The sequence below is a fragment of the Haliotis cracherodii genome, unplaced genomic scaffold (genome assembly GCF_022045235.1).
Source record: "Haliotis cracherodii isolate W230 unplaced genomic scaffold, xgHalCrac1.p SCAF_32, whole genome shotgun sequence".
In the NCBI taxonomy this organism is placed as follows: Eukaryota; Metazoa; Mollusca; class Gastropoda; order Lepetellida; family Haliotidae; genus Haliotis; species Haliotis cracherodii.
In genome coordinates this window covers 2,810,600-2,835,545 of record NW_027266289.1, presented here as the reverse complement: position 1 = coordinate 2,835,545, position 24,946 = coordinate 2,810,600, and the positions used below count along the sequence as shown (strand labels likewise).

At 45.9% G+C, this 24,946-nt stretch overlaps 1 protein-coding gene across 8 annotated transcripts in view; it reads left to right on the top strand.

The window, feature by feature from the left end:
• The window catches only part of LOC139477180 (tight junction protein ZO-1-like), a 125,081-nt gene that overhangs the window by 76,558 nt on the left and 23,577 nt on the right, over positions 1–24,946 (top strand). For 4 of the 8 annotated variants that reach the window (XM_071259734.1, XM_071259731.1, XM_071259737.1 and 1 more), the window contains exons 2-26: positions 3,383–3,430; positions 3,672–3,796; positions 4,551–4,653; positions 5,143–5,233; positions 5,940–6,043; positions 6,942–7,089; positions 7,360–7,590; positions 8,110–8,293; positions 8,418–8,604; positions 8,823–8,925; positions 9,868–9,919; positions 10,153–10,323; positions 11,050–11,195; positions 14,625–14,675; positions 14,818–14,913; positions 15,956–16,035; positions 16,450–16,657; positions 16,770–16,867; positions 17,501–17,731; positions 18,392–18,455; positions 18,676–18,822; positions 19,004–19,173; positions 20,128–20,354; positions 20,829–20,993; positions 21,668–22,033. In XM_071259734.1, the coding sequence (XP_071115835.1) occupies positions 3,383–3,430; positions 3,672–3,796; positions 4,551–4,653; positions 5,143–5,233; positions 5,940–6,043; positions 6,942–7,089; positions 7,360–7,590; positions 8,110–8,293; positions 8,418–8,604; positions 8,823–8,925; positions 9,868–9,919; positions 10,153–10,323; positions 11,050–11,195; positions 14,625–14,675; positions 14,818–14,913; positions 15,956–16,035; positions 16,450–16,657; positions 16,770–16,867; positions 17,501–17,731; positions 18,392–18,455; positions 18,676–18,822; positions 19,004–19,173; positions 20,128–20,354; positions 20,829–20,993; positions 21,668–22,033 (3,596 nt within the window). Of the gene's footprint in view, positions 1–493; positions 522–3,110; positions 3,211–3,382; positions 3,431–3,671; positions 3,797–4,550; positions 4,654–5,142; positions 5,234–5,939; positions 6,044–6,941; positions 7,090–7,359; positions 7,591–8,109; positions 8,294–8,417; positions 8,605–8,822; positions 8,926–9,867; positions 9,920–10,152; positions 10,324–11,049; positions 11,196–14,624; positions 14,676–14,817; positions 14,914–15,955; positions 16,036–16,449; positions 16,658–16,769; positions 16,868–17,500; positions 17,732–18,391; positions 18,456–18,675; positions 18,823–19,003; positions 19,174–20,127; positions 20,355–20,828; positions 20,994–21,667; positions 22,034–24,946 lie in introns of those variants that run through there. The other 4 variants (XM_071259738.1, XM_071259732.1, XM_071259736.1 and 1 more) reach the window with 3 other exon arrangements.

The following is a 24,946-nucleotide window of genomic DNA, read 5'->3' as shown; positions in this document are numbered from 1 at the left end:
ACATCAAAGTCAGCCGTAGACTCCGGTGCTGGCTTTGTCCAACTGTTATCAGTGTTTGTGTGCTGATCACACCAAGTCAATACTGTTATCTTTCCAAATCTCAGTCTCTAATCTCTGTGATGTGGGTTAATCTCACTAACACTGCTAAATATTGATCTACAAAGAGGAACTGTTGCATAGGATTACACACACAGATTAGAGGTTTCAATAAGCGTGATTGTTTATTTTCGCAAGACCATGAAATGTATACTGATTTGAGTTTATGATGAAAGAACTATCATTTTCCAGTTGAACACCTGTGATTTATATAACCTGCCACCCCTTGAGGCATGAATCAATTGACCCATTACCAGTTCACACTGGGAATTCCCCTTGAAAATGTTCTATTTATAGATCTGATGGTCTGAGTTTAGCCCAGTATGTGGCCGTATTGTCCTCTGGGTGGTAACCAGGGTGGAATTATCAGCTAGTTGATCCCCACCCCCCAGACTGGCTCAAGTGGCTGCACAATGAGGGTGGAGGTAGGTGGGTGGGGATATTTCACGCTCCCCGGGAGCTGTTATTGTCACATGCGTATGTTAGGAGATCACCTCGGCAGGTGCTTGTCGGACTGTTCACTTGCCAGGCTACCTGTATTGTGGGAGTTGGTGTCGTTATACACCAGATTATGTCGCTTTGTATTTCTCTACATGTTACCACCTCAGGGGGGGTAGTGCTAATTTTATCCAGATTTGCTTGATTGCCGTAAAAAGCGACTATGCTTGTTGAAAGAGGCAACTAAAAGGATAGGGTGGTCAGGCTCACTGACTTGAGGCGTGTCATCATATCCCTATTGCGTGGATCCTTATGATGTCAATCACTTGATTGTCTGGTCCAGATTTGATTATTTCTTGACCACTGTCATAGAGCTGGAATATTGCTGAACGGGGCGTTAAACAACAAATAAAACAAAAAATAAAAAGAATTGGTAGGTTGTGTTGAATGTAAGAAAGAAATTTGAATTTGTATTTGATACATTGTAGGTTGGCAGTGTTAGAAATTGGAACTAGAGCGGTAGTCCTTGCAAAACTGCCCAATAGTTAAGGTATCATGAGGACTAGTAGAAATTTACCCTTTTAAGGGTGTTGCTATATGTTATCATTATAAAGACTAGTGGACTATAACTGTTAGTTTCTACCACTGGGCTGATACATTTACTAGACACATACACATGAACACCATGTACATGTTTGGGAGAGGGATGTACCTGAGACAGGTGTTGGTCAAGTAGTGATGTCACTGTGTTCCCTTTAGGAATAAGGCAGGTGTTGGTCAAGTAGTCACTGACCTCAGGGATGATCTCAGGTTGTGGACACAACTCGGCCCGAGCACCTGCTGGTCAAGGGGACGTGAGAGAGGATCACCTCATATCAGAGGGTTTGTGTCAAGGATATGCTTGCGTGGGGTGAGCTCTGTTAGACAGTGTGACTCACATCAATCAGTCTGCCACTGTTTCAAGCATGACAACAGTAGTTTACCCTTGTGGGTGGGGTAACACATTGTCCAGTAAAACAGTGCTCTTGTATTGATGCCTGCCACGCCCACTCCATGGCGAAACACCTGACACTCACCTGGATGAATCATCCGATTTACTGCACAGAATATAAATTCTTCTCAGTCTTATCATCCAGAAAGAACATTCCTACTTTAAAATGTTTTTGAGAGTTCGCCTATGTTAGAAACAAAAAAATGGTCAGAGTCCCTCTGTGTGTAGAGACAGTGTTAGATGCAGCAGGGAAGAAAATTAAGGCTTCCAACACTACACTGCATTATGGCTGATGTGCGGTGTGGTGGCTTGGAGCAGGTGGGGAATACAGCTCTGTATCGAACACTGGTGAACTCTTCAAAGGAAGCAGTTAGCATCCCTGGTAATCCAGTAGGAACAATATTTGCTGCAACTCATAATCGCTACTGGGGAAGACTTGCAGTGTTGGGGCAGGTGGGGTTTGGGCAAGATGGGTGGGGGCGGGGCAGGGGGCTGACCGGCTAACAGATTTACAACTCCCTCTGACAGCTTGCTTTGTGACACAGCAGGAATAATGACATGATTGTAGTTGATGTTGAGATTACTTGGTGTGTGGTAGGATGCTTCAGTCATGATGTCTGACAGATGATGGACGATGTGGATCAGTTATGTAATAGTACCAGTAACCATGTCACTATAAATACATATACGACAGAATAGTCAACATACCTCCATATATTATCACTGTAATCACAAATGTGGTGTTACTCACCTGCCTGAATACAGATATATTATATTTACCAATACCTGAATACAGATATGTGATATTTACCAATACCTGAATTCAGATATGTGATATTTACCAATACCTGAATACAGATATGTGCAATGTGTCACAGTTGAATAACAAGGAAATAGATACCCCCATGATCTACCATGTAACAAGGAACTCTGCAATCTTCACTGATAAGTCTTTGGGGTATCTAGGCTTATCTGTCTGTGCTGTAATGTGGTGATGTAAGACTGGGGTTATGGAGTGTCTTAGATACGGACAGTTATCTCCAAGTGATGGAAGCGTTATACTCTGTATCACAACACTAAGTTGCTGAAGCTGGTATAAATTTTGACTTTACACACTTTATCTGCAATCTCTATAAACAAGATAGGACATAAACTATCTCCTTGCTTCACCCCAGCTTACAGTTTAATATTATCCCCATTCTCTATCTCATGTGGTATAGTGGGTTATACAGTGTATAGTGGATATAGCCAGTTATCTCCTACGATGGAGGCGTTACCTTTTGTATCACACACTCTCCAACTGAGCCCACGTTATGATGTTTGATGGATTATAAAGATAACCGTGGTTAGTTTGTCTTTGTTGTTAGCAGCTGGTATCAGGGAGATATGCCAGGAATTAGACTGAGAGGGTTGTGGTGAGATACTGAGTGTTGACAGTTGATAGCCATTGACACACTTGACCTGTATACGGCTGGTACGGCCACAAACACAACAAAGCAATTGAGTCTGGTGACAGTCAGGGCACTTGGGTGCACGGCAGCTAGTGTGAGGAGGATACATGTGTGTACCAGTTGTTCCTGTGTGTACCAGTTGTAACAGTTGTACCTGTGTACCAGGATACACAGATCCCAGCTAGGGGGCACCTGTGGGTGCAGTAAGGAGCCATGGGAGCGATCCATCACAAGGTAACCCCCCCCCGAGTCCACTGCTCTGACGTGTTCCCTGCCTGTGCAGGACATGATTGTGTGGTTTCTGTTGTTACATTAGAAGTATTGAAGCTGTTTGTGTGTCCACTGTGTGTATTCCCATGTATTGACAAGCAGTGCACCCTCCTCATATGTGTTCTTTGTGTTTCAGAGTGGGGACAATGTGATATGGGAGACACATCGCGTCAGCCTTACCAAGGTGAGTACCTTGGCTATAGTGCATCAGTGCATCCTAGCCTTCACCACTAGGGCCTGATGGCTCTGTTGTCTCATAGTTGCTAATTTGTTGTGCAGAGTTTTGTCCCTTTGATGTGCCAGGATCCTTGCATGATCCCTTGAGATTTGTTGTCAGGTGATCCCCGGACATCTGATATCAGATCCCTGGAGATTCATGTTATGATGATATGTTTCACCTGTCAACAATGTTTGTTGCTGTTCAGGTTCCAGGTTTCGGTTTCGGAATCGCTGTGAGTGGCGGCAGGGACAGTCCACACTTCGCTAATGGCGACCCCTCCATCGCCATCTCCGACGTCCTGAAGGCGGGCCCAGCTGAGGGCAGACTACAGTGAGTACATGGACAGAAATTACTGGCAGGGTATATTGGCAGGGTATATTGGCAGGATACATAGGCAGGATTTCTTGGCAGGTTAAATAGACAGGATATATAGACCGGGTATATTGGTAGGATATATAGACAGGATTTCTTGGCAGGTTAAATAGACAGGATATATAGGGTATATTGGCAGGGTATATTGGCAGGATATATAGACAGGGAAGATTGGCAGGATATATTGGCAGGATATATAGACAGGGTATATTGGCAGGATACATAGGCAGGATATATAGACCGGGTATATTGGCAGGATATATTGACATTGTTTATCTTGACTTTGAAAAAAAGTGTAATATGACATTTTATGTAAGTGTGCTATATGGTGTCTATGATAGTGTACAGATATATGAATATGGGACAAGGATATTAGGACTTTGTATTGTAGTGTTATAAACATGTTAAAAGTATTGATAGACATGATATATTTAATATGACAGGACATGCAGGGGAGTCTTAATAGGCTTTAAGCAGTTGAATACAATCATGACAGGGAGTATACCGTACAACTTTTCAGTGCAACTTTATCAAGTTACTGTCTTGTATATATAATAGACAAGTTGTCATCCATCATATTCCGTGTCACAATGCAAGGGATAGTGTTTGTAGAGTTAGATTTCGACAACTGATCGGCAGTTGTTTTGCAGAATATTACTCCAATCAGGTTTGGCGTGGGGTTGTCCTCACATCATCTTGTCGTGTCTTACAGAGTCAATGATCGCATCGTCACCGTCAACAATATCTCCCTGGAAAACGTGGAACACGTCACAGCCATCGCCGTGTTGCGGGACAGTGGCAACACAATCAACTTGGTGGGTACCTACAAGGAGTCGTGTCCCTTAGGCGTGCCAGGATGCAATGATTGTGGATATGTCATTATTTACATAGATGTAGCAGATTCCTATGATCATGACACGTATAAATATGAATCTTGCTCGATTCCAGATCTTGGGTTTCACAAAACTAAACGTCTGACAGTCACACCTTCACTTCAGCGTTTCATCCCACATGTTGCTGGTGTGATACAACTGAGCCACTCACTCACTCACTCACTCACTCACTCACTCACTCACTCACTCACTCACTCACTCACTCACTCACTCACTCACTCACTCACTCACTCACTCACTCACTGGTCGGCTCGGAGTCAGTATACTGTGTCTGAGTGGGGTATTCATGTTAAACTGCGGCATGGTATCTCAGTGAGATAGCACTGTAAATCGGATAGCACCAATTTCACCTCACTCACTCACTCACTCACTCACTCACTCACTCACTCACTCTGTGTTTGGCTGTCACAGGTGGTGCGGCGACGGATCGTCCTGCCAACAGGTCTCGAGACAGAAACTCCTCCTCTCAAAGTCACACTCGGTCGCAAAGGAAAGAAAGATGGTAAGATATGTTGTCCCCTCCAGTGTTGATAATCTCAGATTGTCCTCCGGCAATCCATTCATCCATACAGTAACTTTTATCAAAGGAAGCTACTAAAAGATGTACACAGCAAAAAAATGAAACAAGGTAACAATTCAGATAATTTGGCCGAATCCAACTGTTTTAATTTGAGGGCAAGGTCCCAAGCTGCAGATATAGAAACTGATCCCACTGTCCTTGCTAAATCTCAAAGTTACCCAAAGTTGTAAAATGTCTCGGCAACACTGATTTCAATATCTTTAAAAAAAATTTCTGATACCACTTATCCTAACAGTTTCTCCAGATTCCTGACGGTTAATTCTGACTTGATTGCTGATCGACAAGGGCAACACCATGTTTGTTTCTGATCACTGAAGGGGCGGTCGGGTAGCCTAGTGGTTAAAGCATTCGCTCATCACGCCGAAGACCCGGGTTAGATTCCTGACATGGGTACAATGTGTGAAGCCCATTTCTGGCGTCCCCTGCCGTGATATTGCTGGAATATTGCTAAAAGCAGCGTAAAACCATACTCACTCACTCACTCTAATCACTGAAAGTAGTACCTACCTCACCTTTCATGGCTGCATATTTATCTGTATATGATCCAAGCAGGTACCTTTTTTATCCGCTGCCGAGAAACTACCCCATATGTTAAATGTAGAGAGTTACTCAGTGTCTTGTGTTCCAGACTTCGGGGTGGTGCTGGGCTGCAAGTTCTTCGTGAAGGAGGTGCTGCCTCACAGCCTGGCCGCCCAGGAGGGCGCCGTCAAGGAGGGGGACACGGTGCTAAAGGTCAGCAACCTCGCAACATGGTCGACGACACCACTAGCACAAGTTGATCAACAACCTTGTTGTTTTATCATGTAGATTGGGAAAATTGTTAATATTTCTTTTTGAAATAATTTTTATTCAATTCAGTATATGATGATACATATTTCACTTAAAGTGTTATGACACGTAATGTTATACCTTTTAGGTGTAGACTGCATACCTGTACAGCAGGTAGCAAATTGTAGCTGGCTAGTCAGGATATATAGGTGTACAATATTAGACCAACAGGTGGTCACACAGCAGGCTGTGTTTGCCATGCTTTCGGGGGTCATCATGAACTGAGCATGAAGCTGAATCTCTACAGAAGAAGAGGGGGAATTGTTTATGCTCAAAAAAGAGAGACATATAAGTCGTCAGTATTCATGTCTACCTGTGACACGAAGTCTGGCAGTCTGTACTCTTAATTTTGGGGATTGTCGATGATTGTAATGTACCGATGTAATATACTGATACCTGATCTGTTTGTTTGTGACTGAAGTTTGTTTGTTTAATTGTTTAACGCTGCCCTCAGCAGTATTCCAGCAATATGACGGCGGTCTGTAAATAATCAAATCTGGACCAGACAATCCAGTGATTGATATCGATCCATGCAATTGGGATACGATGACATGCATCAACCAAGTCAGCAAGCCTGACCGCCTGATCGTGTGAGTCACCTCTTGCAACAAGCATAGTCGCCTATATAAGTAGTCAATATTAATGTATACCTGTTACAAGGAGGCTGGCAGTTTGTCTGTACTCAACATTCTGTGTGAGATGATCTTGAGTGAAGTTCTGATGCAATATACTGATAGCTGACAGGATCTGCATGTTTGTTATATCCCCTCCACTAACCTGTTGCTGTTTGCGGCTCCCACAGATCAACAGCACACCGATAGACAGCCTGTCACTCAGCGAGGCGCGCAAGCTCATCGAGAAGACCAAGGACAAACTCCAGCTCATCATAACAAAGAAAAAGACGATTGACGACCGACACAAACGCCAGAACAGCCAGCTCAAGGAGGAAGGTTAGTGTGATGAAAGGGAGGTAACTGCACCCAGTGTGCATGTCATGAAAGGGAGGTAACTGCACCCAGTGCGCATGTCATGTAAGGGAGGTACCTGCACCCAGTGTGCATGTCATGAAAGGGAGGTAACTGCACCCAGAGTTCATGTCATTAAAGGGAGGTAATTCCCTGCAGACAAGTCAATTCTATTTTCAATTCAATCTACTTCTATTCTGCAGACAATTAAATTCATTTGAACTCCATGTAATTAAACTTGTTTCTCCCTCACAGACATCCTGGCCGGGTACTCGAGCCTGCGGCGACAACACGACAAGGACGACATCAACATCTACCGCCCCAGCGTGCGCTCTGAGGATGACATCTTCAAGCCAGGGACCCTCCCCCGTGACACAGGGCTCCCTCACGGGGCGTACCCAAACTCGGAACACGCCCGTTATGATGGGAGATACGTGCTAGACAATGAGGCCCCGCCACGCCCACCACTCCCTTCAGGATTTGACGGTAATACTCTTGACATCTTGCACCTAATGGGGAAAAAGTCCCTGAAGACGACATCCATTGCAGGTCTTCAGTCCTTATTGAAATCTTATCTGTTGTGAATTCTATACTTTAATAATTCTTTACAATTGACGCAGTGACAGTGCGGAACATTACCAAAGTAATTGTGAGTAGCTGTGGAAGTGTGGCTACTGACAGCATTGCATGGGAGACTGCCAGCTCAACTTGCAGGTTTATGAGAGACCTGACAGCACCTGAAGGTGTGTAATGAGAGACTGTAGCACCTGCAGGTGTATAATGAGAGACTGTAGCACCTGCAGGTGTATAATGAGAGACTATAGCACCTGCAGGTGTATTACGAGACTGTAGCACCTGCAGGTGTATGAGAGACTGTAGCACCTGCAGGTGTGTAATGAGAGACTGTAGCACCTGCAGGTGTATAGTGAGAGACTGGGTGGCACCTGCAGGTGTATAATGAGATCCAGCAGGACCTGCATGTCATATGTCCTCCTCATGTTGCAGAATCCTCACCAGACTCGCGCAGTCCAGTATCAGCAGACAGTTACCAGCGGAAGGACCCTCGTGATGGTTACTATAGCGACCGGGAGAGCGGGCCACGACGTGAGACACGTTTAGATGATGATAGGCGAGCACCCAATATGACAGATGACGATGATGACGTGTTCTCAGGGACGAGGCATGAAGAGTAAGTAGGCACTGAGAAGGACAGTCCAGACCAATGAGTACTTATAGAATTTCAGGCTGTAGATGGTGCCCTAAAGAGGAGATTTCAAGGAGGTTATTCCACTGATGGGTCCATGTCTTTACAGGCGGTACGTGGGTCTAAGGAAGGACGTGCGACCAGAGCCTCGCAGCGTGATCTTCATCAAGGACAAGACGTACGGCCTGGGGCTGAGTCTCGCTGGCGGCAACGCTACCGGAATCTTCATTGCTTCCGTCCAGCCAGGCAGCGCGGCAGAGAGAGAGGGACTGTGTGAAGGGGACCAGATTCTCAGGGTAAGCCACAAGCAGCCTAGGATGAACTAGAACATGAGGCAAGACACAGGTCGCCATACAAGTCTCTGCTCAAGTGCGTCACTGTAGCCAGAAAGACATGACCACATTTCCCCTGCGTGTAATTGTATCATCTTAGACCTGCAACATTTCAGTGACAGTCGTTAATGAACATAAACCCTTGATGAATCTGTTTGTCAGTCAGTTACTGTTGTGTTCAGGCAAACGTCCAGGAGATCACGGGGCTGACGAGGGAGGAGGCCGTGGCATTCCTCAAGTCTCTGGAGGGCAAGGTCACCATCACAGTGCAGTACAGGAAGGAAGGTGAGACTCGGGGGCTGGGTATGGTGGGACTGGGCAGGCCTGGCTGGGGCAGGGTCAGTTTGGTACAGGAAGGAAGGTGAGACCTGGGGGCAGGGCAGTGCTGGGGTGTGGCAGGGCAGGGTGGGGCGGGGTCACAGTTCAGGAAGGAAGGTGAGACTTGGGGTCAGTGCTGGGCGGGGCAGGGCTGGGTGGGGCAGTGCAGGGTGGGGCGGGGTCACAGTACAGGAAGGAAGGTGAGACTTGGGGGCAGGGCAGTGCTGGGGTGTGGCAGGGCAGGGTGGGGCGGGGTCACAGTACAGGAAGGAAGGTGAGACTCAGGGGGGCAGTGCTGGGCGGGGCAGAGCTAGGTGGGGCGGGGTCACAGTACAGGAAGGAAGGTGAGACTTGGGGTCAGTGCTGGGCGGGGCAGGGCTGGGTGGGGCAGTGCAGGGTGGGGCGGGGTCACAGTACAGGAAGGAAGGTGAGACTTGGGGGCAGGGCAGTGCTGGGGTGGGGCGGGGTCACAGTACAGGAAGGAAGGTGAGACTTGGGGGGCAGTGCTGGGCGGGGCAGGGCTGGGTGTGGCGGGTCAGGGCTAGGTGGGGCGGGGTCACAGTACAGGAAGGAAGGTGAGACCTGGGGGCAGGGCAGTGCTGGGGCGGGGCAGGGCTAGGTGGGGCGGCGTCACAGTACAAAAAGGAAGGTGAGACTCAGGGGGGGCAGTGCTGGGCGGGGCAGGGCTAGGTGGGGCGGGGTCACAGTACAGGAAGGAAGGTGAGACTCGGGGGCAGTGCTGGGCAAGGTCGCAGTACAGGAAGGAAAGTGAGACTCGGGCACAACCCCAGGCTGGGCGGGTCAAGGGTGGTGATGAATATGGTACGAGTCAGTGTCATAGTTCCAGGAGACATGTTTTGTCTGACCTCTCACTTGTCTGAAGTCTGACCTTGGTTGTGTTTGTTTCAGAGTACGACAGAATCATGGCCAGCCACGAGGCTGGAGATGACTTCTATGTCAGGTACACCACCCACTCCTTTCTTACATAATACAACCTGATGAAAACAATAATGTCATATTTAAATAAATTTGTGAAAATGAATTCTCTTAATAACAAAATAACCATAATCATTTCTTCAGATACTTTTCATGAAGTGAAACAAAAAGCTGAAATCTTAATTCAAACTTGCATGTTTGCCGTACCTACTGCTGTTGTGTCTATGTGTTAATCTTCATGTTCCTTCCTGTCCCTAGGACACACTTCCAGTACGACCCCCAGGAGGCAGGGGACCACGGCTTTGCTGTGGGGGACATCTTCCATGTGAAGGACACACTGTTCCGCAGAGAGAGCGAGTCCTGGCTGGCCGTCAAGCTCGGCAAAAACAACCAGGAGTCCAAGAAGGGAACCATACCCAACAAGAAACGGTGAGTTACCTCCCCTTGGTTACCTCCCCCTGGTTACCTCCCCGTGGTTACCTCCCCTTGGTTACCCGCAAGCTCCTTCCCAGCACGTGACACCTTCGTTACACTCTCGGTTACATCTCTGTCACCAGTGTGGGTGCGGCCATTACAAGACTTTACAAATTTGCCATCTAACCCCAAATGTAGTATTGTTTATGATTTTATACTTTGGTAATGCAATCATTGTGAATTTTTAAAAGGTTTACGACTGACCATATTTACCAGATGAATTTACCTTTTTGGTTGTTTAATCAGATTGGTTCAAGATTGCAGACGAACAGAAAATCAACCAACTTCCCCATCACATTCCTACTACATTAGTTACATGATAGTTGTAATGAAACAGAAATTCAAAATAATAAAGCAGGGTTAAGAGTATTCGGCGTCATGGCAGTCATTACTTGTTTGTAAACATAACGGTCGGTAAGTCGGCTGCGTGGTTGTAGCCACCTATCCCAGCGGGGAGCTTTGACTTGTAGCAGCGATAGTATAGAGAGCTCCGGGATATCGCTGTGAGGAGTTGTGAGTTACCTCCCCTTTATTACCCACAAAAAAGAGTTACCTCCCCTTACAGGTGTGCATATCTCCAGGTGAACTTGTTGAAGCAGGCATCGAATGTGATGTCTAATGTATAATTTCTGATTTCTGTTGTCTGGTGTCCGGTGTCTGATGTCTCTTTACTGTCTCCAGTGCGGACATGTTGGCCCAGACACAGCAGCTGTCCAGCAGTGACAAGGAGAACTTCCCCAACAAGGGGCGTGGCAGCCTGTTCAAGCGGAAGGCAGCGCGGCGAGCCAAGTCTCTCGGGAAGGACCACTGGGAGGAAGTGATCTTCTGTAAGTCTTCCCCCCCCCAAGTCTTCCATCCCCCCATCCCCCGAGTCTTCCAGCAACCATTAAGTTGTCTGTTGTCTGGAGTTGCAAGGATTTATGAAGGAAAGGATTGCTTGTGGCAGGCACATCAGGAAATACTCATGTTGTCAACCTGTTGTTAGATGAGGCTGTGCCTACATGAAGCCCTGCCAAGATAAAGATCTTCTTAGATAAAGCCCTTCCTAGGTAAAGCCTTGCCTAGATAAAGCCCTGACTAGATAAAGCCCTGACTAGATAAAGCCCTTCCTAGATAAAGCTTTGTCTAGATAAAGCCCTTCCTAGGTAAAACCCTGCCTAGATAAAGCCCTTCCTAGATAAAACACTGCCTAGATAAAGCCCTGCCAAGATAAAAGCTCTGTCTAGATAAAGCCCTGCCTAGATAAAGCCCTGCCAAGATAAAGTTCTGTCTAGATAAAGCCCTGCCTAGATAAAGCCCTGCCTAGATAAAGCCCTTCCATGTAATGTGAAATGCAGAAGCTACAGTTTGTGCAGATTCAACTCTCAGTTTTATGTGTCACATTTTTTATCCTGATATTTTTTTATTCTAGCGGATGAGTCTGGTAAGTTTCATATCTGCCATGCATATATTAACCCTTTGCCTGTCAATCATCGCCATGACAACTGCCTGTCAACTGTTGTCATGACAACTTGCTTGTCACAAGAAAATACTCTCCTGCACTTCAGGAATTGCATATTTTTATCTAGATGTTGCCGTAGTAACCATTGGTTGATAGACGTGTATCATCTTATCTTATGTAGTCATATCATCAGCCTCTGTATAGCGTCATATCATTGACCTTTTGCCGAGTACCTTAACTCTAGCAGTAGACACAGTCAGAACAGTCACATAGTCATATCATCAGCCTCTGTATAGAGTCATATCATTGACCTTTTGCCGAGTACCTTAACTCTAGCAGTAGACACAGTCAGAACAGTCACGTAGTCATATCATCAGCCTCTGTATAGAGTCATATCATTGACCTTTTGCCGAGTACTTTAACTCTAGCAGTAGACACAGTCAGAACAGTCACGTAGTCATATATCATCATGTCATTGACCTGAGTATCACAACACAGTGACGTAGTCATATCATCCCACTCGCTCCGACATCTCTCACTCTCCTCACTCCATCCATACCAACACTAGTCACTTCACCAACACTACGCACTCACATCATCATAGACTATATTCACACATGGTATGATATTCACGAAAGCTGTGTCATGTGTGACAGCTGGCAGGGACCTACTACAGCATGGATCGTCTATAATCCTCCCCTCCCCCTCGTCACCTGCGGTGTCATGACGCTGGCAGGGACCTACTACAGCATGGATAATCTATAATCCTCCCCTCCCCCCTCGTCACCAGCTGTGCCATGACGCTGGCAGGGACCTACTACAGCATGGATCGTCTATAATCCTCCCCTCCCCCTCGTCACCAGCTGTGCCATGACGGTGGCAGGGACCTACTACAGCATGGATCGTCTATAATCCTCCTCCCCTCCCACCCCCCACCCCCCTGCATATCCCTGCATCTGCCCCCATGACATTATACTCCCACATACAAAGTGATAAATATCCTGCATGTCTTACTTCAGCTGAAGGATGAATGTAGTTTTTATGTGGTGTTAGCCAGTGGCATCCTGAAACTTAGGAATTGCTGTGTGATGAGCTAATATTTGCCTCCACCCTACCCTACCCCCTACACCATACCCACAACCTTCCAGGCCCCCACCCCTTGTCCCAGACCCTGTGTGATGACATAACAGCCACCCCCCCGAACACACACACACACACACACACACACACACACACACACACACACACACACACACACACACCACCAAACTCTGTGTGATGAGCTAACAACCACACCTACCCCCATCACCCTCGCCACGGCCTTCCATGCCCCACACCTCATTTCAGACCCTGTGTGATGAGCTAACAACGAACCCCCCTCCCCCTGCACCAAAAAGCATCCTGTCCCAGGTCTAACTCCTGTGTGCAGCAACTCGTCCTATGGCCAGCTGTTCGACCTGTGTCAGTACGAAAGTTATGAACCGTGTTTGACCCAGGAAGTTAGCAACTGATTGTGCTGGAGCAGTATTGTTATGTATGTTCAGTAATACTCATCTTTGGTAATCTTTGGTTTGTTTACTCCACATTCGCATGGAACGTATACTCCAAATATATATCCTTCTTCATCTTGTGTTGCCATGGAAACACTTCCTGTATTAATGGATGCCAAGTTCTAGAAGTTAGCGTCAGTAAACTGCGAGACATTTACATAATGAGCCACACAGCTAGATGTTGAGTTTAGCTACCGGATAAATGAGTTTGATACTGATTTACTCAACTAGATAATGAGCTGAACAACTAAACAAGTAGATATTGGGTTATTACAACTAGAAACAGAGCTGTACAACTAGATAATAAATATTGAAATATTGACAACTAGAAATTGAGTTATATTACAAGCTACTGAGCTACTTCACAAAATATTGAGCTGAACAACTAAGAGTAGATACCGTATTCGTCTCAATAATCACCCAGGGCGCTTAAAAAAACCATAGTAGGTGTGGGCGCTTATTGGGACCAATTCAGAGTCAAATTGGCGTAAATTCATCAGTAAGCCTTACCGGTAAGTCACAAATATCTAAAATAAACAGAATACAGTCATGCCCCGCTTATACAGACTTCAAATATCCGAAAAACCTCGGTCCCCGGGTGATTTTCATTTAAAACGAAATAATTACTATATAAATTTCCAGGACAGGGGCCGGGGGGGGGCTTATTGGGACATGGGCGCTTATTGGGTCGAATACGGTAACTAGAAATTGAGGTGAGGTGTGACCCCTTATGTGCCAGATCTTAAAACCAGGAGAACTCATTACTATTCCCTGAGAATATGAGGCAGAGTGTCTGGTGATGCTGTGAGGTGTCTGGTGATGTGTTGTAGACAGTGTCTGTTACCCACCAGGACATCAGGGACCTTATGGGTGCTTGGATTTTATTGTGCTGTGACGTCAACTTACTTCAGTGAAGATTGCAGACTACAAAAAATATCTTACTTTTCTCTCATTCATAATGTTATAAAAACATGATTTCAGTACGTGTCTACTTCAATAGATGAGACATTATGTCTAAATCTGCAATTATTTCATAAGCAGTTATAAGTTTAAAAATGAGTCCAAATGTTGGAAGTCATGTATCTCTGTAATAATTTAGATTGAAGCTTGTGAATTGTATTTTTGTGTTCCGAAGATGCTGTAGTTTTAAGATATAATGAAAAGTCAAAATGTGATTTTTCAACCATAAGGTCCCGTATCTCGTGGTTGGTCACAGTTGTGTCTGTGAGTGTCTGTTGCTATATTGTATACTTTGTCTGTTTCAGCCGGCCTGTCCACCAAGTTTCCCCCCTATGAGAGGGTTGCCCTTGGAGAAGGTCAGTGAACATCTATGTAGAACCTGTCACAACCCTGAAACTTGCTGGGACATTTCCTCTTAATTTATTAAATCTCCTTCACTGTCTAGTATAGCTGATGTTGTAATGACTGTTTATGTGATGGTGCGTGGTGTTGTTGCAGCGGGCTTCATGCGGCCGGTGGTGATATTTGGAGCTATGGCAGACATCGCGAGAGATCGGCTGCTGTCTGACTTCCACGACAAGTTCGAGTCTCCACGTAAGTCAGGCGATGAAAATACAGCATGAATAGTGTTTGGGTCACATGTCGTGGCACTCTCTTCTACACCATGTACACATCTTCAGATCACCGCTGTAACAATGTACAACATGACTGTAACAGTGTAGAACAGGATTGTAACAGTGTAGAACATGACTGTAACAGTGTAGAATACGATTAACAATGTAGAACATGATTGTAGCAGTGTAGAACATGATTGTAACAGTGTAGAACACGATTGTAACAGTGTAGAACACGATTGTAGCAGTGTAGAACATGATAGTAGCAGTGTAGAACATGATTGTAACCGTGTAGAACATGATTGTAGCAGTGTAGAACACGATTGTAGCAGTGTAGAACATGATTGTAATAGTGTAGAACCTGATTGTAATAGTGTAGAACATGATTGTAGCAGTGTAGAACATGATTGTACCAGTGTATAACCTGTCTGTAACAATGTAGAACATGACCTACAATGTAGAACACAACTGTAACAGTGTAGAACACGATTGTAACAGTGTAGAACACGATTGTAACAGTGTAGAACATGATTGTAGCAGTGTAGAACACGATTGTAACAGTGTAGAACACGATTGTAACAGTGTAGAACACGATTGTAACAGTGTAGAACACGATTGTAACAGTGTATAACATGATTGTAGCAGTGTAGAACACAACTGTAACAGTGTAGAACACGATTGTAACAGTGTAGAACACGATTGTAACAGTGTAGAACACGATTGTAGCAGTGTAGAACACGATTGTAGCAGTGTAGAACACGATTGTAACAGTGTAGAACACGATTGTAACAGTGTAGAACACGATTGTAACAGTGTAGAACATGATTGTAATAGTGTAGAACACGATTGTAACAGTGTAGAACACAATTGTAACAGTGTAGAACATGATTGTAGCAGTGTAGAACATGATTGTAACAGTGTAGAACATGATTGTAACAGTGTATAACCTGTCTGTAACAATGTAGAACATGACTTACAATGTAGAACACAACTGTAACAGGGTAGAACTTCTGTTGTTGCAGAGTCTGAGTTGACTCAGGATGACGACAGGAAGAAGTCAGGCATCATCCGTCTCGGCGCCATCAGGGAGGCCATCACCAAGGTAACCAACGGAACCCTGTCAGTAGTGATCTATTTGAGTTGTTAATGTCTCATGTCAAAATGGCATCTGAGATATCCTATCTGTGGCTAATGTTGACATGTCATCTGAGATATCTTACCTGTGGCTAATGTTGACATGTCATCTGAGATATCTTACCTGTGGCTAATGTTGACATATCATCTGAGATATCCTACCTGTGGATAATGTTGACATATCATCTGAGATATCCTATCTGTGGCTAATGTTGACATGTCATCTGAGATATCCTACCTGTGGCTAATGTTGACATGTCATCTGAGATATCCTATCTGTGACTAATGTTGACATGTCATCTGAGATATCCTATCTGTGGTTAGTTGACATGTCATCTGAGATATCCTATCTGTGACTAATGTTGAAATCTTCCCCTGACAGCGCAAGCACTGCCTTCTGGACATCACTCCGCACCATGTGGACCGCCTCAACTACGCCCAGTATTACCCCATCACCCTGTATCTGAAGGCAGACAGCAAGCAGGCTGTCAAGGACCTTCGCTCACGCTGGAAGGCGCCTGCCAAAAACCACAAGAAAATCTACGAACATAACGAAAAACTGGAGAAGATGTACTCCCACTTGTTTACTGGTGAGTCCACGCTCAGCATGGTAGACAAGCACTGTGAATGAAAGGCGCATTCTGTCTTCTGTAGAATTGCTAAGATGACTAAGACATTACTAAGATACCTCCCTGTCCACAGGCACCGTCACCCACGGCAGCTCGGACGCCTGGTACACCAAACTCTGTGAGATGATCGTCCATCAACAGCTGCAGCACATCTGGATGTGTCACAAGAAGGTAGGAACACCCTCACAGAGCATCCCGACAGAACACCCTGACAGAACACCATCACAGAACACCCTCTCAGAGCAGCCTTGCAGAACACCCTCATAGAACACCCTCATAGAAACACCCTCACAGAACACCCTCACAGAACACCTTGAGAGAACACCATCACAGAACATAATCACAGAACACCCTCACAGAACACCCACACAGAACACAGCCTCCCCCCCAAGACGCCCTCACAGAACACCCTCACAGAACACCCACACAGAACATCCTCACAGAACACCCACACAGAACACCCTCGCAGAACACCACCAAGCACCCTCACACAACACCACAAAGCACCCTCACAGAACACCCTTACAGCACACCCACACGTCTCTGGGCGGGTCTTACAGCACACCCACACATCTTTCGGCGGGTCTGACAGAACACCCTCACCTCTCTGGGTGGGTCTTACAGAACACCCACACGTCTCTGGGTGGGTCTTACAGAACACCCACACCTCTGGCAGATGTTACTAACCTATGTGGTAGACTTACGCCGATGTTGCTGCGCTGTTGACTCACGCCCGTGTTGTGATGTTGACATACACCAATGTTATTAACCAGGTTTGTTGACCCATGTTCTTGTGCTACACAGCCAGAGGAGGACATCAGCGAAGACTTCCTGTTCCCGATGCCAGCCCGTCTCAGCTACGCCTCCCCGGAGAGTGAGCTGGACCTGCACCGACCGTACGACGACTTCGACGTGTCACCCATACAGAAGAAACGACTGGTCAGGTCGTCCTCGGACCCCAGCGTGAACACCGCTGAGCACGGCATCCCGGGTATACCCCCCTACCCAGCCCCTCCCAGCTATCACAACCAGAGGGTAAGTCTGTTTACATCTGGATCAGGCTGTCCTGTGATGAACTTGTGGATGAGACATCGCGTATTGTTATACCTTTTTTGTTTGTTTGTTTGTTGTTTAACGCCGCTCTCAGCAATATTTCAGCTATATGATGGCGGTCTGTTAATAATCGAGTCTGGACCAGACAATCCACTCATTGACATCATGAGCATCAGTACTGACTTGTCACGTGATGAGCTTTGTCTCGTCTGATAGAAAACAAGATTGCGCCTGGTGCGAACATTTCACGTTCACAGTTATGGAACTGTAATGAAACAGAGGGCGGGTTAAAAGCTTCAGAAACTGAAAAAAACAACCCCTTTGGCGGTCTGACCGGACCACATCAGGGGTTGGGTCCTCAGGTCCTTGTTTTTGCATAATGACCTCGTCGGGGCGGTCGGGTAGCCTAGTGGTTAATGCGTTCACTCGTCACGCCGAAGACCCGGGTTCGATTCCCCACATGGGTACAATGTGTGAAGCCCATATCTGGTGTCCCCCGCCATGATATTGCTGGAATATTGCTAAAAGCGGCGTAAAACCATACTCACTCACTCCCTCAATAATGACCTCGTCAAGAGTAATTATTTGTATATTCTAAGTGTCGGCCGCAGGAGTATTGACAACATTGTTGGAATGTTTCAGGTTTTGCCACAAGATCGCTATGCACGGGGAGCTGACCCTCGACAGAGTGGCAGGCCTCAAGACAGTGAGTACACACACAAACACCACATAGCTGTACAAGTTGTACTGTAAAGTAGCATGACACAGTGGTACAAGTTGTACTAGATATTCCAGAGAGATACACTGCAGAGCTCGTCTAGTTGTGACACAGCTCACCAGAAACCTTGTTAGATAACTATGATGTAACTCTACAACATGTGAGCCAGCTGTGTAGCAGTGTGTAGATGGAGACTGTTTTGTTTCAGACGAATGGCACGGCACGCAGCCAGAGGACCGGTACTACCCGTCTTACTACGCCCAGAGTCCACCACTGCCTCATCACAACCGCTCAAGTATAGATCCCTACGCTACGCTCACCCCCAGCGAGCGACTCCGCAACAGAATAGCATCAGGTGAGAGTCCACAGACAGTGACACTCTGTAACCATAGTTGTAGCATTCCAAGTGTAATCATCCAATACCGCAAATATCCAGATTATTGAATGGTATGAGTTTGCTTATGTGTAAATTTCGAACCGAATTCTCAATGTGGGATTTCAAAAGTTGAATGTTTTATTTACTCTTTGTTTGAAAGTTCTGACGGAGGCTCGTGTTGTAGATCAACAGTATCACTCGTACGATGACTACAGCCCACACCGCTACGAGACCGGAGGGGATGTGTATCGGGCAGAGCCAAGCATTCCTAAACAAGCATCCCCCCTTCACTCTCCCCACATGGGCCAGGGGGCGCCACCAGAACACCGAGTAAGTCACATCTTGTGTTTGTGTTGCAGTCATTTAAGAATTGACTTTCACTCTGAGTGAGTTCATTGGAGTGTGAAACTTCACAGAGTGAGGGCCAAACTGTGTGAATGTCAGAGCTTGCGGGAGTAGTCCATCAGTGTTTATGTCATTTCAAGAATGCAGTCTCGTAAAAAATGTATGAAAGTCAAATCGTGTCATTCATACGCTTATGAAGGTCAGTTTCGTGATCATGTGACCGGCCTCTCTTCCAATGGAAAAGACGTATATAAACTTAAACTTAAAGAAATTATACGTCTTTGTTATCACCCCTACATGAAACCTGTTACTTTCAGTCATTGAAACATTCCCACCAGTTCTCTTCTGTTTCTCAGTCAGTGATATCTTAGATAAACAATTGACGGAAACCTGTTCTTGAGATAACAAATTTTCATGACACTATTGTCTCTCCTGTGTCACAGGCTCACAATGACTCTATTGTCTCTCCTCTGTCACAGACTGACAATGACTATTGTCTCTCTTGTGTCACAGGCTCACAATGACTCTATTGTCTCTCTTGTGTCACAGGCTCACAATGACTCTATTGTCTCTCCTGTGTCACAGGCTCACAATGACTCTATTGTCTCTCCTGTGTCACAGGCTCACAATGACTTTTGTCTCTCCTCTGCCACAGGTTCACAATGATTATTGTCTCTCCTCTGTCACAGGCTCACAATGACTCTATTGTTTCTCCTGTGTCACAGGCTCACAATGACTCTATTGTCTCTCCTGTGTTACAGGCTCACAATGACTCTATTGTCTCTCCTGTGTCACAGGCTCACAATGACTCTATTGTCTCTCCTGTGTCACAGGCTCACAATGACTATTGTCTCTCCTGTGTCACAGGCTCACAATGACTCTATTGTCTCTCTTGTGTCACAGGCTCACAATGACTCTATTGTCTCTCTTGTGTCACAGGCTCACAATGACTCGTCCTCCCACTCGAGTGACTCGTACAGCAAGTATGTCAACCACCCCTCCAACAAGCACGACGACACCAAGCTGAGGGAGAAGCTCGGGGGTGTGACGGGGAGGGAGAGGAGCCCAGGTCATGACCCCTACCGCTTCACACGCAGCACCGCCAACCCCGTCAACACTAGCAACGTCAACAAGGCCAAGATCTCCGACCTCGCAGCCAAGTACAGGTCAGTGGCCACGCTTTACATGGCAAATTACAACAGTATCATCAGGATCTTGTCATCATGTTAACATCTCTTGATGGTCTGTCGGCACCATTACAGGGTTATAACAATGAAAGCCTTCTGACAGTGAATATTATAACAATGAAATCCTTCTGACAGTGAATATTATAACAATGAAATCCTTCTAACAGTATGAATATTATAACAGTGAAATTCTTCTGACAGTGAATATTATAATCAATGAAATCCTTCTGACAGTATGAATATTATAACAGTGAAATCCTTCTGACAGTATGAATATTATAACAGTGAAATCATTCTGACAGTATGAATATTATAACAGTGAAATCATTCTGACATAAATGATACTACAGTGAATATTTTGGGACAGTATGAATATTATAACAAGGAAATCTTTCTGACACCATGACTGACTATGTCTGACCTGAAGTGACCTGAATGCCTGGTGTGTTGCAGAAAGGATGAGGGCCCCGGGTCCCCTCAGGGCCGGGTTGAGTCACACACTCTCCCGCACCAGAAGCGCAAGGAGCCCCCCCCAGTCCCGGCCAAGACCTTCAACACGAAGGAGCGAGGCATTGAGCCAGACGAACAGAAGATACGTAACTACGAGAACTCAAACAGGTGAGAGAAACACACATCATCCTACCTTTCAAACAGTGAGATCTTGCCGGCATTGAGTCAAGAATATGTGGTCAGTAAGCCTGGCATTGAGTCAAGAATATGTAGTCAGTAAGCCTGGCACCGAGTCAGGAATATGTGGTCAGTAAGCCTAGCATCGAGTCAGGAATATGTGGTCAGTAAGCCTAGCATTGAGTCAGGAATATGTGGTCAGTAAGCCTGGCATTGAGTCAACAACAGGTCGTCAGTAAGCCTGGCACTGAATCAGGAATATGTGGTCAGTAAGCCTGGCATTGAGTCAGGTATAGGTGGTCAGTAAGCCAATGCCTTTTGTCACATTGCACTGTCGTTATGACAAAGGAATGCTGCCTTTATTGGGTTGACATTATCAAGTCAGAGGTTGTATCAGGCACAGATTGACGCCGTGTCCAAGAATTTAAATATTTTAAATTTATTGGCAGAAACTTTCTGAAGAACTTTTACTTGGAAAAAAATGGTAGTTTTTTAGTTGCTTCCTCTCACTAGCCAATTTAATTTGAGTATTTTACAGAAATGCTGTATTTCAAACCTGTGGTTTGTCTTCTGCATTGTAATTCCGTGTAGCATCTACCCCTGACTGCATTATACCATCCTGGCTGTGCTGAGTGTAGTTTCTAACTCTGACTGTGTTACTGCAGGCACTACAACTACAGTGAAGTGAACATCCCCCAGCACAGAGGAGGTGGTGAACGCTACCCCGAGCAGGACCAGTACGCCCCCTCCGACCCACGACAAGACACGCCCTACGAGTACGTCGCTGTTCGAAATCACTCTGCCCCTCCCCGGGATCTGCGCCACCGCTCGGACAATCACCTCGACAGAATGCATTCCGATCACTACAACAACAGACAGAGGGAAAACCAATATGACCACAACGCTAAGGCTTTCGCTAATCAGATGTACATGGACCATCGAGAAATTGAGAGGTTACGTGCTGCAAAGCATGGTGGGAAGCCCTCTGGTGGTGAGCGGGAACACTATGCATCGCCGGACACGCGACCAAGGTGAGGCCATGCTGCTGTGCTGATAAGTCTTTGTGTGGCTCACTCACTCACTCACCCAACAAGGGCATCCTAGGTTCTCATTCTGGAATATAATTCTAGAATGTCCAAGTGTAAATAGTTTCCAGACATTTATATAGGAATTTAATTCCTTGTACACGCTGACACTGGTGTGAGCCCTCTTTAGCTGACTCGATCCTGTTGTGCTGCACACAGGGAGACCGGCGGGGCGGGGTGGGGCGGGGCGGGCGGGGCCACTCCACACCAAGAGATTCTGCAGCTACCAGTGCTATAGAATGTTAAAAAATTGTTACTGTTTGTTATGCATTAAGTTATACCCCTTGCATGGACTCTGATGTCACACAACGTATTAATGTGTACAATGCACACTATGAGTGTATGTGTACAACACACTGTGTAAATGTGTGTATAATGTCACACGCTGTGTAAATGTGTGTACCACTGATCAATATGGCAGATATTACCCCACTACAATATTGCATTTATGTTATTATTCCTATTTGTGACTGACAATGGTCTGACTTGCCGAGAGGACATACCCACTGCCGCACCCCAAGGCTAGAGGGCATGCCCTCTGCTACACCTCAATCCTTAGAGACACACCCATCTCTAGGCTAGGGGAAACACCCACTGCCACACCGCAAGATTATGGGACACTGCCACATCCCTAGGCTGGAGGACACACCCACCAATGCAACCCTAGTTTAGGCGACACACCCACTGCCACATCCCTAGGCTGGAGGACACACCCAACAATGCAACCCTAGGCTAGGCGACACACCCACTGCCACATCCCTAGGCTGGAGGACACACCCACCAATGCAACCCTAGGCTAGGCGACACACCCACTGCCACACCTACAGACTTTGTGACACACCCACCCCTACACCCCCACTCTTGGAGACACATCCACTGCCACACCTACAGACTTGGTGAAACACCCACCCCTACACCCCTGTTCTTGGCGACACACCCACTGCCACACCCCAACTAGCCAAAAATCTTGTCTCAGTAGCAAAAAAAAGGGGACTTGATGGTTGACATCACACCGTCACATTTCTACCCTTCAGATCCCCCCTCATACATAACATCATGCTAACATCTTATCTCACCAACCACCACAACTGTCCAAATATATTTTACATCCCATGGAAAGCTCATTTACATCAACACACACACGCCCCCTCCCTCAGTACGCCTGTATGTTACTCAGTAGGTTGTCATGGCGATGAGAGTAATGGGATACAGCACCACACATCACATGTCCAGTGTTAATACCAAATCCTCATCACCAGCATCACCAGCCTACGCATTACCTGGGTGATTGCCCTCATACACATGGATCTCGTCACCATGGCGACACTGAAAAATTGTTGTCATGGTGACGAGAGTTCTGTGTGGACTTGTTTTCTGTGCTAGCTGCATGACGATAGTGCTTGATGTATAGACGCCATTGTACATACTAACACCTTGTAGAGAATCACGATGTGATGGAGCCAGGACGCATGTAGATTGTAAACCAGATTGTATATAACATCACATACCACTGACCAGTACTTGTACAAGCAGATTGTATATACCATCACATACCACTGACCAGTACTTGTACAAGCAGACTGTATATACCATCACATACCACTGACCAGTACTTGTACAAGCAGACTGTATATACCATCACTTACCACTGACCAGTACTTGTACAAGCAGATTGTATATAATGTATGTAATACTCACCGGTGCTTGTACAAGAAGAGTGTATATAAAGTAGACAACCCTGACGAGTGCTAGTTCACTGGCTAGATTACACCAGACTCTTTATTCCTGCACCCAGTGCAGCAGGGGCGGTGGGGGAGCCTTGTGGCTAAAGCATTCGGTAGTCACGCTGAAGACCCGGGTTGGATTCCCGACATGTGTGACTCACATTTCTGGTGTCCCCTGCCGTGATGTTGCTGGAATATTGTTAAAAGCAGTAAACTCGGCGTAAACTCTCTCACTCGCTCCCAATGCAGCATTTTACTTCATTCTGCCATAATAATATCCTGACAGAGATTCCTTGGGGGAACCAGTTAGTATTCTAGTTATTACAATTCTAGTATTCTAGTATTCTAGTAATTTAGACTTATCAATGACCTGACCGTGACACAGGATCAGGTCATTTGAATTTTGGTTGACATAACAGCCTCAGTCGTTTAGTTTGTGAAACATCCAGTTCCGTTTTCAAACACTTCTTCTATTTCAAACTTGTTTTACCTCCAACTGAGTCGAGTTATTTGATCACTGAGACTGGATGTTACCCTACCCTATTGCTTGTTCAGGGCTCAATGTTAACACTTATTAACCCAGTGTCTGGCATCTCATTGTGTTTGTGAATAACATTGTGTATTTATTGTTTTATTGTGTACAGATGTATCACTAGATGCTCGTTGATATTATCAGACCTCGCATGTCACATATACTCCACATGCATGACCAGAAATAAAGCTCCAATCTGACCCCAGCATGTTTGTCATTTGTACGCAAGTGTTGCATGGATTCTTGCCGCCCGTAGTTGCCAGAGCCTCCTGTGGAAATGCCTATCTTATCTTATTTTTATATTATTTTGACAGTTTTTCTATCTTAATTTGATTGATTTTTCTGTTTCTTTGCAAAATCTTGACTAAACCTCCCCCTAAGACAACATGCTGGGCAGATGTGTGCTGTATTAGTGAACACCTCGCCCTGTCTCACAACATGCTGGGCAGATGTGTGTTGTTGTAGTGAACACCTCACCCTGTCTCACAACATGCTGGGCAGATGTGTGCTGTAGTAGTGAACACCTCACCCTGTCTCACAACAGGCTGGACAGATGTGTGCTGTAGTAGTGAACACCTCACCCTGTCTCACAACATGCTGGGC